Source organism: Loxodonta africana, chromosome 10 (assembly GCF_030014295.1).
Source record: "Loxodonta africana isolate mLoxAfr1 chromosome 10, mLoxAfr1.hap2, whole genome shotgun sequence".
Taxonomy (NCBI): domain Eukaryota; kingdom Metazoa; phylum Chordata; class Mammalia; order Proboscidea; family Elephantidae; genus Loxodonta; species Loxodonta africana.
Window position 1 is genome coordinate 10,301,895 of NC_087351.1, and position 15,630 is coordinate 10,317,524.

The window sequence follows — 15,630 nt, forward strand, 5'->3', positions numbered from 1 at the left end:
CAGTTAGAATTTTTTCACAGCGCTTTCTATCGTCTTTCTGAAAAGGATTTCATCAGTAGACTGGACATTCTGAGATATATAAACATGGCAAACATTGAGAAGACACAGGAAAAAAGCAAGAGGAGAATGTCTGAAATAATGTTCATGAAGGGGAGTACATGATGCTAGGTACAGAATTGTGCTTGATAAATAACACTGGGTAATTCAGAGCCTTTTTTTTTATTAAATATATAAGAAGTAGTTATCATTTACAAGCTGAGAAACAGACTACTGTATGAAGGTGTATAATTGGCATATTTGTAAAATGTATCCACTCAAAAACTCACAGTGAACACAATCTATATTACATGCAACATCTGCATATTTACATGATACCTACTGCAAAGTAAAATACGAAATGAAATCCCAACGTTTTAGTTCAGTACATTTGTGATACAGTTTCAAAACAAAGGCAATTTTTTCCAACTAAAAAACAGAAGTCTCTCAAGCACCAATTCACTATCTTATGCAAAAATACAGCAAGTCTAAGTATTTCCATTTAGGCTCAGTCAGTAAAGAAGTATCTCTATGTTACTGAAATACAGATAAAGTTTTAGATTTTAATTATCAACAGTACTTCTGATTAAATAGTAGATCCTGATATATCTATTCTTTTTAACATTTTTAAAAGTTTTCAAAATTTACATAATGCAATTCTGAAAATGTACATTTTGCCCATTCATTCAATAAACATAATCTAATACAGCTCACAAAAGTTCGATTAATTAACCAGAATCCTACATCTATTTCCCATCTGCTAGGGTTCAGTCTTAAATCTGATTTATATCAATAGCAACGGTCCAGAATTTATTTCATAAGATTAATCCCAAGAGTTACTGGATAGTTTTTAAATTATTTCACTGCTTATATAAATCACTAGATAGCCTAGACCAAGGGTTCCCTGCATCATAAGTATCTAGGAAGCTCTTCGAAAAATACAGATTGCAGGCTCCACCTTAGAACTACTGAGGTCTAGGAGTGTCTGTATTCTTTAAAAGTTCCAAGGTAATAACAGTATGCAGTCTGGTGTGGGAACCTTGACCATCAGACTAGTGATCCTCATCTTTAGGGTACACCAGAATCACCTGGGGGAAATGGAAAAAAAAAAAAAAGATTTGACTCAGTAGATGTAGAGTGGTGTCCAGACTCCACAAACCTGTCTGGGAAACAGTGCCCAGCCTTTAGCAGGTTATAAATGAGAACATTCAGCTAATATAATGCCACTCTCCTGCAAGCCCTAATGAATCCTGCCCTTGGTGGTTTCCAGCGAGCACCCGGGGGCCACACTTGGCATTTTCAAATAAAATATATTTATATTCTTAAGTATAAAGGTGACATCAAGCGAATTTTGAGACCATAATTCATTTATTAAAGAGGGAAAGGCTCTATCACCAAGGTATTTAAACTTTTAAACAGACCAATGTTTCGCACTCAACTTAAATCTAATGCTTTTTCCACCGTTAGCCTGATACATGGTCAGAGGCAGTGATTCCACCTTGCCAAAAATCTAACACAGAATATAAAAGATACACATTCTAATCATCTATCTTTACAGGTTTTCAACATTTCCTATGTAACAGAGATTGGAAACCAGTTAGACATCAAATAATAGTAACATAGCAAATAATACACCTGGATTTTAAACAACAAAACTTTCTATTTCCCTCACATAATAAGTTCCTACACATAATACTGGGAAAAAATCTAGAAAGCACTGGAAGCATCATGCTCCCTCTTTTGTGAAGAAGCTATCTCCTAGTTTTCGACCCTTCCTGTCCTTATCTATAAAGTAGGTAGTTGGTATATGTAATTCCACATTAGTAATTTATAAAAGCACAGAAAAAGTAACCACATGTAAGGCCACACAGGAACTGAGAGGACAGGCAGAACTACCAGTCAGACCTTCCAGCTGGAAATCTGGGTTATCTTAGCTACCTGACAGCTGTATCTCAGTGGGTGATGCCTGTTACTAAGTATTATAATATTTAAGCATATTGAGTGAGTGATAGCTCCATAACCCCCTAAACCTTAGAAACAGATGTAATCAACCTTGAACCTAGAAGCTACGTAAGAACTTAAAAAGCAACAAGAAAGGTTCAGCGTGGTTTCAGACTTTAGGAAGCAGACAGCGTATATGGTTACGAGAATCCATCTGGCATCCTGTTCACTTATCCTTTGTCTAAGAAGCTGTTATTTCACATGTACACACTTTTCTATCATGTTCTTCACAAAGGCTCACACCACCTCTTTCCCAGTGATATTAAACAGCTGGCCTATCTTCCTGACCAAGCAATGAAAAAACAATTACCAAAAGCCAGCACTGTATTGCCAGAAAGACAAGTCATCTCATAAAATAAGAAACTGAAACTTTCAAATCTACACCTATTAAGCTAAAAATTGTATACTAATTTTTAACCACTGAGATTCTAGATTATTGTAATAATCAGATCATTTCCCAGTTTATAAATGATTCAAGGCGAAAATAAATTTTAAAATCAAGTAAATATTGAAAAAATTACATATAAATATCAAAACCGAGTTAATATCATACCTACTCCTTAGAAAAATAGCTGCAATGAAGCTAAGGAGACACAGCGATCCCGAAAAGGATTTCAAGATGTAACAGTGGAATAAGGCACTACCTTAACTCCAGTTACACTTGGGTCGTTGTAAATCCAGACTATGGGATAAGCAAAGAAAACACACACACACACCGACACATTCAAGTGTTCACGTCCTCTTAGCTGGTTTGGCAGTTAACTGCTTTTCTCTTTCAAATTCCTTCTCTCGTTGCTGCTCCCTTTCCAACTCCTCTTTCTGCCTTTTCTGCTGCAGTTTAAGTGCTCTTTTCTGTGTCAAAAAAATGTAAAAACCAAGTGAACAATCGTTATAGGTTATGGCCTAAATTAAAAATAATAGTGCTTTGCTTTGAGGTAATCAATATATATTAGTAAATTTAACATTTGACTTAAATTAGTTCTGGGTACTCTAAGGTCCCCTTGATCTAAAAAAAAAAGTTACTCCCAGCTCTCATTAGGTGGGAATTACTACATATCCAGAGAACATGAGCCCACCAGCCCAAGTAGACAGGGCTAAGGTGAGGTTCAATAAAACACAGATTTTAAAAGACAATAACGTACCATGAACTAGTATGTTATCATACATGGATATATAAAACGCAAACAGTAAAGAAAAATAAATTAAACCTCTGCTCTTATAAAGAATATCAAAGAATTTCCAACTCACTTTCAACTTTGCCGTCTTCTCATGAAGCATCAGCATCTCTTTTCTTATGTTCACTAACTTGGTATGATAGTGTTTAGCTTCAGTGAACTGAAGGTGGAAAAGTGAAAAGTCAGTCAAAACAGGCCAAGATATCAAAATGGATAAATACGTCAATATCGAAATGACAGCTCATTATTCCCAAGGTGGTCAATTTTTTACAAGTCTTAATTCTCTCCATTACTTAATTCCAAAATACAAATTTAATTTAAGCCATTAGCAGAAATATTAAAATCCTAATGACGATTCAGCTCAGATTAATAAAGAGAGTTACTGACCATAGAACAGACATTTATACTTTACTGTATAGACATTTTGCTTTAGAAACCTGCAATATAATCCTAAAATCTCAGTAAGACTACCCAATAACACTAGCAGTTCCATTCAAGAAGAGTGAAATATTTCTACTGTCTTTACAAGCAGAGGCCAAGCCTGGGTTCAAAGGACAGTTTCATGAAGAGTCTCCACCCACCAGGAAAACCAAGCTATGGTCAGAGAGACCCGAGAGGACTGTGGCCCACACCTAGTCACATTCCTTGGACTTCTGAAGCCAGACCAAGCAGAACAGTCTCTGTGAGGACACTTTGCTTCCGAAGGAGTTCTAAGTATGGGCTTTACATCTCAACCAGCCTCCATTACCTAAAGCGAAATCCCATGTCAAGGGAAGACGGGAGGATGATGCAGGCCTAGCTAGGTAGGAGAGAAGGAAAAAAGCACCTCAGTCTCAGACAAGGTAACGGAGAGAGAAGAAATGAGAGAAAGTTCAGTAGCCGTTTTAACATGACTGCAGAAGAGTTTGATGAGCTCTAAAGCTTACAGACCTTCTTTATAGCTCTTTGGGCCTTCTAGTTTTCCATTCCTAGCTGATAATCAAAACCACTCCTGGGCTGAGAGAAGAAAGAAGAGGGAGACTTAGCTCCTGCCCCTTCACACTGAATAAACAATACTACATTCCGTTTGGTTCATTCATTGGACAAATATTTGTTCTATTGCAACATGAACTTGATTGGGAAAAACAAATGTAAATCAGGGTAGCCTTACCCATCTCCTTCACGAGAAGTCACATACTAGTAACTAGTAAGTAGGTCTTAAATCCACTACCACAGGTCTCTGTCTAGTGCTAGAGAAAATGGACTCTGCTTTTTGATTATAAAAGGAACACATGCATAAGCCACATTTACCCAATGAAAGGAGTCCCTGGGTGGCACTAACAGTTGAGCAGCTGACTATTCTCGGAAAGGTCGGTGGTTCCAACCCACCCACAGGCACCTCACAAGACAGGCCTGGCAATCTGCTTCTGAAAGGTCACAACCTTGGAACCATTCTAGTCAGCACACATGGGGCCGCCACGAGTTGGAATCAACAGCAACCAACAACAATTAACCATCCAACGAAAAGTCCGTTTTTTTGAGGTATATGTGAGTATCCACACAATCACGCAAACCAAACCATTTCTAATGTTCAAGAGGGAAGAGAAAGGTAACCACGAGTTCCTTATTTTTTTAATATCCTGTTTCTTAAAATTAAGTGTATCAATTCTTATCAGAAAGCGACAGAGCTTCTCATGCTACATACGATATGGATGGAGCTTGAAGACATCATGCTGAGTGAAGTAAGTCACTCACAAGAATAGACAAATGTGCAGAGACTAAAGTTTATTAGCAGTTAACAGGAGCAGGAGAGAAGGGGAAAGGGTGGGATTACTGTTCATGGAATACTGAGTTTTGGTTTACGGTGATGGAAAAATCTCATTGATTAAGGGTAGGGCTGCACAGCCAATCAATATAATTGACGTCAATAAGTTGTACACTTGTACAAAGTTGAACTGGCAAAAGCTATGTGACAGGTATATTTACAATGACAAAAAAAAAAAAAGAGTAGCTGCTGAGGCTGCTTATGAGCAACCAAACACCTCATGGGATTTGGTTCCTTGGTTTGGAGGTTTAGGGTCATGGTTTCCAGGGCCATCCCAGTTGACTGGCCTAATAGCATGTTTTGTTTAGTGCTTCTCTCCTACCTCCTAGTTTGTTGCGCAGCACCTGGGATCTTAAAAGCTTGCAGTGTCATCCAAGGAACGACAATTGCTCTGCACTTGCCAGGAGCAACAGATGAATAAGGTGAGACAGGAAGAGGAGGAGGAAATGGAATGTGTGGCTGACTGGCTCCATGCACAGCTACCTCCTGTGCCATGAGACCAGAAGTGCTGGATGGCGCCCCGCTACCATTGCTGAACATTCTGATCAAAGATGCTACAGAAGAATCCAGATCAAAAGGGGGAAAATGCAGAAAAGAATATAAAGTTCTCATAAAATCTAAACTTTCTGAAGCCATTGAGGCTGGAGGAATCCCCAAAACTCAAGCCCTGAGATAATCTTTAAATCTTAAACCAAGAATATCCCCCAAAGTCTTCTTAAAACCAAACAATAGCCTAGCCTGACAAGTAAATAATGTCTGCCTTGAGCATTATGCTCTTTTAAGATCTATCTTTACAGGATCAAACCGACAACAGCAACTTGGAACATTAGATAGGAACCTTAGGGTGCGGTGAGTTTACGTTAACGGGGGAGCAAAAACTCAGAAAAGGAGGGTGAGAACAGTTGTACAACTCAAAGAATGTAACCAATGTCACCAAATTGTACATGTAGAAACTGTGTATGAATTGGTGTGTTTTTCTGTGTATATTCTCAACAATAAAAAATAAAATTATTTTTAAAAAAGCTATAGAGCTTTTGATGGAATTCATCCACTGTCACTTACACTGAAAGATGTAAGTGATCATCATCAAAGGGTCACAAAGTTAGTCACACCATTAGGAACATGCCATGTGATGAAATACAACGCTAGTTGAAAGGGAAAAAAGACGCAAGTGATAGCTCAATAAAGATAAATTTTCCTTAAAGGTAAAAACAGTAACCAAAAGTTCCTTAATTCCAGTTCTCCTTTCTAAGTCTCTAATTATGAACAGATCAGATTTTTATAAATAAGTTAAATTTCCTATTACAAGTTCAAGATTTGAAAGATAATTCTTGACAATGGAGGTTCTAGTAAAGTAAACCATGATCTCCAATTAAGAGACAAATTATAATTACTTAAAATTAGAGGAAAAGATCCTAAACTTATGTAAGTACAAAGCTACGCTGGAAGGCTAGCCCTAAGCTACCTTTAAAATTAGAGGTCACTAACCTAAATCATACCTGTTAGGTGCCACTGAGTCAGTTCCAACTCATAGCAACCCTATGTACAACAGAACGGGACACTGCCCAGTCCTACGCCAACTTCACAAATCATACTTACCAAAGCATTAATATCCAACATAGAATGACATTCTTTAAATTTTGAAATCTCTTGTTCCAGTGTGTCTAATAGTACAACTTGGTTCTGTCTGAAACAAAAGCACACAGCCAAAATAAACTTAGATACTATAAGCACTGGCTCATTAAAGGAAACACATTCACCTTGGATCATGTTAAAGGTTAAAAACAAGCTGGAAACGTATAAAAGTGCTTGCAGAGACCTCATCTCCAAAGCTTACTTGATGTAGCATAACCTGTTTTCAAAATAACACTCCAGAGCTACGTCCTGGTAATCAGTAATTACATGTTTTTATTCTTCATGTTCAGACTCTAATAACTAAAACAAACAAATCATTTAAAATTATTTGTGCCAACTCTATATATTATCCCCCCAAAGAAGTTTTTTATACTATCTTGCCCAAAAAACTCCATGTTTCTATATATTTATTATTACAATATTCTCATAAAGGAAATGAGGAGCAATTACTTTTCAAAGCAGAGCTGGGAAAGATGCCGTGTCAATGAGTAACAGCTCAAAGGGAACAAACAAGGAGCAAGATGGAAAAAGCACAGGACTAGGAACCACAAGATCCCACGGCCAACAACCAGCTGCTTGATCCTGGACACTCAGTTCATTTCTCTGCGCCTAAACTTCCTCATCTATAAAGTGAGAAGGTCAAACCATATACCGCCTAGGTGTCCTCTTTAAAATTCTATTGAGGAAGAAAAGTCAACTTCCCTCATATTCCTCTCCAAATTCAACCACTGTTACGATCACAGGGCTGAGTGACATTGAGGGGTCATCTAACTCAATGTCGCAAGTTCGAATATTTAAATATTTGAAGTTTGTCCATTCAGCTCTGATTAGAGAAGAACACAGAAGGTGAAATACACAACAGATGATAAAAGAACCCAGCAAGTCTGCCATCCAAGACAAGCAGAACAACAAAAACAGGCTGTCACCACTCCCCAAGTTTAAGAGCACCTTAGTACTCTGTGCCTCTGAAACAGGTCATCTCAAAAAAAACATAACTTACGGATCTTTGGCAACTTATCTGAACCATCAACTGAACACAAGTGTGACTCTTATGGAAGCAATTTCTCAACTCAGAAACAGGGGTATAGCCGCCCTGCAACATCCCAACACGCAGTACTTCATAACATAATGATCCGGAGTCTAGATAAGGTTTAGGAGTCCTTTGGGAAGAGACTCCTCTAAGAACATTCAATTCATTCTCTTCCATTTAGATCACTACGTAATCCTCTACCACAATCTGCTATCACTAATGATACACAGATACTTGATTATGATGAAACGTTACAAAATACATCTTAATAAAACCAAAAGAAAAAAACACCCGTTCCCGTCGAGTCAATTTGGACTCATAGCGACCCCAAAGGACAGGGTAGACCTGCCCCACAGGGTTTATTATACTTAGATTGGAAATTACGACCTATGCCAACAAGGAAATGAGTGCATAAATGGTTTTTTGTTAGCTTACGTGAGTTCCTGGAGGGCTTGTTTTGATCTCTGCAGATCTGGCAAATAGTGAGAGAGCAACCCTTCTGCCAGCTGCTCCACGGCTCTGTCTTCTATGGTCAAGGCCTCTAACAATACTTCATCCGGAGAAGTGTCACTTACATCTGTCCCCAAGCAAAAATCAAATTAGGCAAGTCTTTAACTGATACCGTTAGGAAGAGGGGAGAGAAGTGAGCAGGTAGGAAGGAAAAAAGAATGCTGGCGGTAGGGTTCAGAGCACAAACTCACTCTCCCAACAACAAACAGGTGTTCTTTAACTTTTACCTTCTGGGTTTTCTCTCAAAAAACGGATTAAAAAAAAAAAAAACCGTTAGCCATTGAGTCGATTCCAACTCATAGCAACCCTACAACAGAGTAGAACTGCCCCATACGGTTTCCAAAGAGTACCTGGTGGATTCAAACTGCTGGCCTTTGGTTTGCAGCCAAGTAGCTCTTAACCACTATGCCACCAGGGTTTCAAAAACTGTTTTTAAGCTATTAGCATAAAAGAATGACTAGGGTAAAAGAACATTTGCACATGCACAAATCTGCCCTTGTATCTATTTGTCAGAGTAGACATTTATAATTTTAAATGCATTCTGAAAGGAGTCTGAGTTCACTGAACTAAAGCATTCTTGCTTTCAAAAGCCTGCAAAAACTATATAAACAAAATGCAACGTCTAAAAATATTTTTTTCTATTCAATGGAAGCAAAAATATGGATCAACAATTATTTTACATATACCATAACACAGTATCTACATGTAAAAGAGGGGTTGTTTTGTCATTTGTTAGGGAAGGGGAGAGAGAATTTCTCATAAGATTCAACACCTGAAGGTATTATAGAAAAGAGTGTATAAATCATTATCTTTTATGTAAATCTTGTCTTCCATACTTCCAAAATGCGAGGCCAAGAACTATGCCTCAGACTTTCCCTTTGTACAAACACAGTGCTTGCCAGGTATTCACAAATATTTAAAATGAATACCCATCAGCCACTGCTCCAACCAAAGCAGTTTCTAAACAGGGTACGATTAAAGGTTTCTAAGATTTCAGAGTCACTGATTTAGGATAAAGAAAAAAAAGTGAGATGGTCACATACTAAAACTATATTCTAAGAGCATTTTCTAATTAATATTAAACTCTGAAATACCTCAATCATAATTTGGTAATAATCCATAACACCAAATTAGGACATTACATAGAACACATTTATCACCACACATTGTTTACCGCACAGGTCCCAGGTACAGTTTTTGGCAAGACTGAGAAAAATGACATGCTGTCATATTCAAGATTAGCTTTTAGACAAATCAAAATAAAATGACTTTTTTAAGCCTGAGAAATACATACATAAACTTTCAAGTTCTCAAAGTTGCAATGCAACGTGCGAACAGATTAAGTTAAATAAAAAGTGAAGTACTTCACAAATAAAAACATAATGGGAGAAGTGGAGCATTTAGGGATACTGGGAAGAAAATAAATTCTATCTGGCAATTAGCACCACTGCTTAAGGCTTGATTGTTATAAGAGTGTAAACAACAGCCATTTTCTTAAAATACAGAAAACAAATATTACAGAAAAACAGAATCACACAAATAAGGATACTTAAAACAGCAACTAGTACACATCACATCACTGTACATCACACACACACACACACACACACACAACTTCACCCATGGACTGCCAGTCTCTGGGTAGTCACTAGAATAGTCTCGGTTACTTATAGCCTAACACACATTAGCTACTAAGTACAGAGTCCTGTATTCCAGGAGACTACTGATACGGAGGCTGAGTCCCTGCCCTAATCACACAAGAAACACTTGCCAAACATCTGTATTGGGTACTAGGTTCTGCGGTGACAACAACACAATAAATAAGGCAGGTCCGCTTCCCTGGAAAGGCTCAGTCCAAGCGATTCATAAACAGACACCATTAGAGAAAGGGAAACCGTTCTGGAAACTCAGGGGAGAGAAACTCATCTGTTAAATCTGACAACGATTCCTAAAGAAAGGGCGGGCATTTCAGCTGAGACTTGAACAGTGGCCAGAATTGTTTTTTCCCCACCTTTTCTTTTTTTAGAACTATTACTTATTGTAAAAACTTTACAAATACTACCAAAACACCGCTGCCATCAAGTCGATTCTGACTCATAGCGACCCTACAGGACAGAGCAGAAGTGTTTCCAAGGAGCAGCCAGTGGATTCGAACCCGACGACCTTTTGGTGAGCAGCCGTAGTTCTTAACCATTACACCACTAGGGTTTCCCTTAAACACTACAGAGGGGGCCATAAACTGAAAAGTGAAAATACTGCCTCTCACCCCCGACTCCAGAGGGAGTCACTCTGGAGTTTCATACAGGGCTTCCAGAAGCTGTCTTTGCACTCCCAGGTATAGAACTTGTTTTTATCACAAATGAAATAGGACTCATACTGTTCTGCAACTTTTCACTAAAATATGTCTCTTAAGATATTTTTCTACATCAACACATACGGACTTCCTGCACTCTTTTTAGCAGAAGAGAATTCTGCTGTAACTTGTTTAACCAGTCCCCTGCTGCTGTTGCTGTTAGGTGCCATCGAGTCGGTTCTGACTCACGGCAACCCCGTGTATCACAGGAAGAACACTGCCCGGTCCTGCGCCCTGTTCACAGTCATTCTGCACGGGCCACTGCGGCAGCCACGGTGTCAATCCATCCTGTTGAGACTCTTCCTCTTTTTCGAGGGCCCTCTACAAGCACGGACATCTATGTTTTCAGTGTTTTTGTTATTTCAAACACTGTTGCAACGAGTTTCCTTGCTCGTCTTTGCATAGTCATGTCACTGTTTCTGTATGATAAATCCTCTGAAGTAGACTGCAGGGACAAAGGGTTTATGCACTTTTGAAATAAATACTGCATGACTGGCTCTGAAGAGGTAGCACCAATTTACAACCCCACCTACGATCTATGATGATTACAATTTCCAAACAGGTATGAATTCTGGGACAGGAGCAGAAGGGATGCAATCTGGGTAAAGCAAGCAGCATGAGGAAAAGCGGGACTATCGAAGGAAGGATCGCTGTATAAAGGGGAACGAGTCTGGGGTGGCTAGAGTATAAGACCATGTGAGCAGCCTATGAGGGCCCTGGAGGGCCATGTTAATGAGCCTGAACTTTACTAAGCAAGTAGTGAGGGGCTGCTTAAGGTTTCTGAGCAAAGGAGCGACATGATCGCAGCTTTATCTTGGGGCAGCGACGAGCTGCAGTGGGATGGATGGGTTGGAAGAGCAAGAGACCGGAGGTGGGCAAGCCTCCAACTGTGGCTGTAAATACAGAGACGAATGAATAACTGTATAATTTCCTAGAGTAAATAGAGAGGGAGAAGGCAAAAGAGAAAGAACAGTCGAGTGTCATTTTAAAGTTTCAAGTGGGGGTGACTCGGCACCAACAGGATCAGACATTTGCTTTCATTTATGTACAAGCCGTGAGGTTAGCGCAGGACAACCAGTTAAGGTATCGAGGAAGCAGATGGAGAAACAAGCAAGATGTAGGAAAGGTGCCCAGGCTCCAAAGACATGTAAGGAAGTCGTTTTTAGAGGCAATTTAGGAAGGTCCGAAGCGAGGGAGATCGATGAGTAAAAACAGGGCCAGGAAAAAGCTGGGAGCATTATCTTGGGGTAACCGTTCTATTTCTGGAAGCGGAGGTAACAGCAAAGACGCCCCCAAAGCCCTGCAGCCCTCCCCGTCTAGGGCTCCTCGCCCGAGCCACAGAACACAGAAGATAACCTGGCGACCAGCTTCTCAGCTCTCCCGGGGACCGGCCGCCAACAGCGCCACTCCAGACGCGCAGCAAGGGCATCCAGCGCACGCGACGGCGCCTCAGGACACGTGGGCGGGACGCCCTCCCGGAACCCAGCGCGCGAGACAGCGGGAGGGACGCGGTGCGGTGATGTCGCCGAGCAGGAGTCGGGTGCGCAGCAACGGTGGCCACACGGGCTCTCCGACTCACGCTTCGCCCCCGGCCGCCACCTAGGGCGCTCGGGACTCCACGGGAGCCCACCACCAACCGCCCCCAAAGCCCGCTTCCCGTCCAGACTCCCGTTCCCGCCCAGCCCACGGGGCAGCAGGGCCGCGCGAGTCCCCACGTCCACGCAGGGGCCAGAGACTCGGAGCCGCCCCTCAGCCCCGGGCCGCGGCGGCCCAGGACGCCCGCCCACTCGGCACAGCTCCCGGCCTCTCGCCCTCGGCCCGCCGCCCGCAGCACGTACCCGGCGTCGGCTCCCCGGCCCCCGAGCCGTCGGGCAGCCCGGTCAGGTCCCCGTCCGGGGGCGGCGGCTCAGGGACACTCATGACCCTCCGGCTGCGAGCAGGGAAGGGGCAGGAGCCAGAACGGACGGAAGAAGGAATGCCGTGCCGACCGCCCCAGGAGCCCGGCCGGACAGAAGCGGTGGTCGCACCCGGAAGTGATGGGGCGGAAAGCGCAGGCTCACCGCACGTGACCGCGGGCCCGCCCCTCGGCGCCCCGGGAGCCACGCGCCGACGTCACAGCCGGCGGGGGGCGTGCCAGCTGGCTGCGTGGGCGGGGCTCGGAGCCGGGGCTCGGTGTCGGGAGAGGCTGCGCCGCTGTGACCGGAAGCCGTCTTTGCCTGGGTTGGACGCGAGCCCGGAGACAGACCGGACGCGGCTTTGCAATCTTGTTCGTGCCAGTGTTAAAGAGAAGGCCTAAGAGCCAGGACTGCGTGCTTTCCCCGAGATTTGAACCATTAAAAAGTTCGATGTCTACCTCTCCCTCAGCTTCCAAAGCTCAAACCAAACCCAGGGCCACCTGAGGGCGACCCTACAGGACAGAGTAGCATCGCCCCATAGGGCTGCCACGGCTGTCATCTTTACACAAGCCGGCTGCCACATCTTTCTCCGGCAGAGCAGGTGACCTGTTAGCAGCTAAGCCACCAGGGCTCCTCTGTGAGCTTCAGCACTCCTAACCGGTGATTTGCCACGATTCCTGTGTCCCCTTGTTCCTTGTGGAAGAATGATTTAAGGCCTCGTTTGCAGCATCTCGACAGAAACAATCAGCTAAATAGGCAAAGAGGACTTTCTTCCAGACCCATGTTGCTTTTCTGTTTGTCCTTTTCCTTCTTTATCAGTATCAGTTCCCATGGAGTCAGGTCCCACTCATGGAGACCCCGTGTGTGTTAGAGTAGAACTCAATGCCTGATTTTTCAGAAGCAGATTGCCAGACCTTCTCTCTTTCCCCTCTGGGTGGATTCAAGCCTCTAACCTTCCATTTAGCGGCTGAGTGTGCTAACCATTTGCCCCACTCAGGGACTCTACCTCCACAGATTGGTGCTCCATGCACCAAGAACCTTTTGAGTGCTCTCTGTGTTCCAGGCTCCATGATCCAGCTGTGGTGCACCTGACACTGCATGTGACACGGAGGTCAAGAGCAAAATGTTGGGACACCAACCCCCCATAGAATTCTTTGTGTGTGGGCGTGTGTGTTTAGGTGGAAGTTTACAGCACAAAATGGTTTCTCACTCAAAAACTTACACATGAATTATTTTGTGACACTGGTTGCAATCCCTGCAATGTTTCAGCACTCTCCCCCTTTCCTGTATACCCTGTGTCTATTTGTCCAGTTTTGCTGTCCCTTTCTGCCTTTTCATCCTTCCTTTTGGGCAGGTGTTGCCCATTTGGTCTCATATACTTGATTGAACTAAGAAGCACATTCCTCATGTGTTACAGTTTGTTTTATAAGACTGTCTAATCTTTGGCTGAACAGTGGACTTCAGGCGTGACTTCAGTTCTCAGTTAGCTGGATGACCCTGGGGCCATAGTCTTAGGGGTTCCTCCAGGCTCTGTCCGACCAGCAAGTCTGGTCTTTTTTTGTGTGTGAATTTGAGTTTTGTTCTACATTTTTCTCCCTCTCTGTCTGGGACTTGCTATTGTGATCCCTGTCAGAGATGTCAGTGGTGGTAGCCAGGCACCATCTAGTTGTTCTCGGCTCAGGCTTCTGGAGGCTGTGGTTCATGTGCTCCATTGGTCCTTTGGACTAATATTTTCCTTGTGTCTTTCGTTTTCTTCATTCTCCTTGCTGCAGATGGGATGGTACTAATAGATGTATTTTAGATGGCCTCTGGAAAGCTTTTGAGACCCCAGATACTACTCGCCAAGGTAGGATGTAGAACATTTTCTTTGTGAAATATGTTATGCCAATTGACCTACATGTCCCCTGAGACAACAGTCCCCAGCCCTCAGCCCCAGTAACTGGGTCCCTCAACGTGTTTGGATGTGTCTGGGAAGCTTCTGTGACTTTGCTTGGTCAAGTTGTGCTAACCTTGGATACATTGTGTGTTGTCTTTCCCTTCACCAAAGTTAACACGTGTCTACTATCTAGTTAGTGATTTCCCCTCTCCACCCTCCCCTCCCTCACAAACATCAAAGGTTGTTTTTTTCGGTATGTAAGCCCCCACGTGTCTGTCAGTTTGTCGCACTGTGGGGGCTTGCGTGTTGCTGTGATACTGGAAGCTATGCCACCAGTATTCAGATACCAGCAGGGTCACCCATGGAGGAGAGGTTTCAGCTGAGCTTCCAGACTAAGACAGACTAGGAAGAAGGACCCAGCAGTCTACTTCTGAAAAGCATTAGCCAGTGAAAACCTACGAATAGCAGCAGAACATTGTCTGATATAGTGCTGGAAAATGAGCCCCCCCAGGTTGGAAGGCACTCAAAAGATGACTGGGGAAGAGCTGCCTCCTCAAAGTAGAGTCGACCTTAATGACGTGGATGGAGTAAAGCTTTCGGAACCTTCATTTGCTGATGTGGCATGACTCAAAATGAGAAGCAACAGCTGCAAACATCCATTAATAATCGGAACCTGGAATGTACGAAGTATGAATCTAGGAAAATTGGAAATCATCAAAAATGAAATGGAACACATAAACATCAATATCCTACCCATTAGCTGAAATAGACTGGTATTGGCCATTTTGAATCAGACAATCATATAGTCTACTATGCTGGGAATGACAACTCAAAGAGGAATGGTGTTGCATTCATCGTCAAAAAGAACATTTCAAGATCTATCCTGAAGTACAACACTGTCAGTGATAAGATAATATCCATACGCCTACAAGGAAGACCAGTTAATACGACTATTATTCAAACTTATACACCAACAGCTAGGGCCAAAGATGAAGAAATAGATTTTTATCAGCTCCTGCAGTCTGAAATTGATCGAACACGCAATCAAGATGCATTGATAATTACTGGCAATTGGAATGAGAAAGTTGGAAACTAAGAAGGCTCAGTAGTTGGAAAATATGGCCTTGGTGATAGAAACAATGCTGTAGATCGAATGATAGAATTTTGCAAGACCAACAACTTCTTCATTGCAAATACCTTCTTTCACCAACATAAACAGTGACATACACATGGACCTAGCCAGATGGAACACACAGAAATCAAATTGACTACATCTGTGGAAAGAGATGATGGAAAAGCTCAATATCATCAGTCA

At 42.3% G+C, this 15,630-nt stretch overlaps 1 protein-coding gene across 2 annotated transcripts; it reads right to left on the reverse strand.

Annotated features, from left to right (window-relative positions):
- Positions 1–203: 203 nt before the first annotated feature.
- BLOC1S6 (biogenesis of lysosomal organelles complex 1 subunit 6) lies at positions 204–12,590 on the reverse strand. Of its 2 annotated transcripts, none has more exons than XR_010323097.1 (6): positions 12,383–12,590; positions 8,117–8,258; positions 6,616–6,703; positions 3,286–3,372; positions 2,591–2,889; positions 204–1,124 (listed from the first exon to the last, which is right to left on the reverse strand). XR_010323097.1 is itself a non-coding variant. In XM_064292009.1 (6 exons), exons 1-5 carry the CDS (start codon positions 12,462–12,464, stop codon positions 2,770–2,772), a joined length of 519 nt encoding a protein of 172 aa, XP_064148079.1. In that variant the 5' UTR covers positions 12,465–12,590; the 3' UTR covers positions 204–1,124; positions 2,754–2,769. The 2 variants fall into 2 exon arrangements, 1 of the variants encoding a protein (XP_064148079.1); XM_064292009.1 differs by having other exon boundaries at positions 2,754–2,889.
- Positions 12,591–15,630: the final 3,040 nt, after the last annotated feature.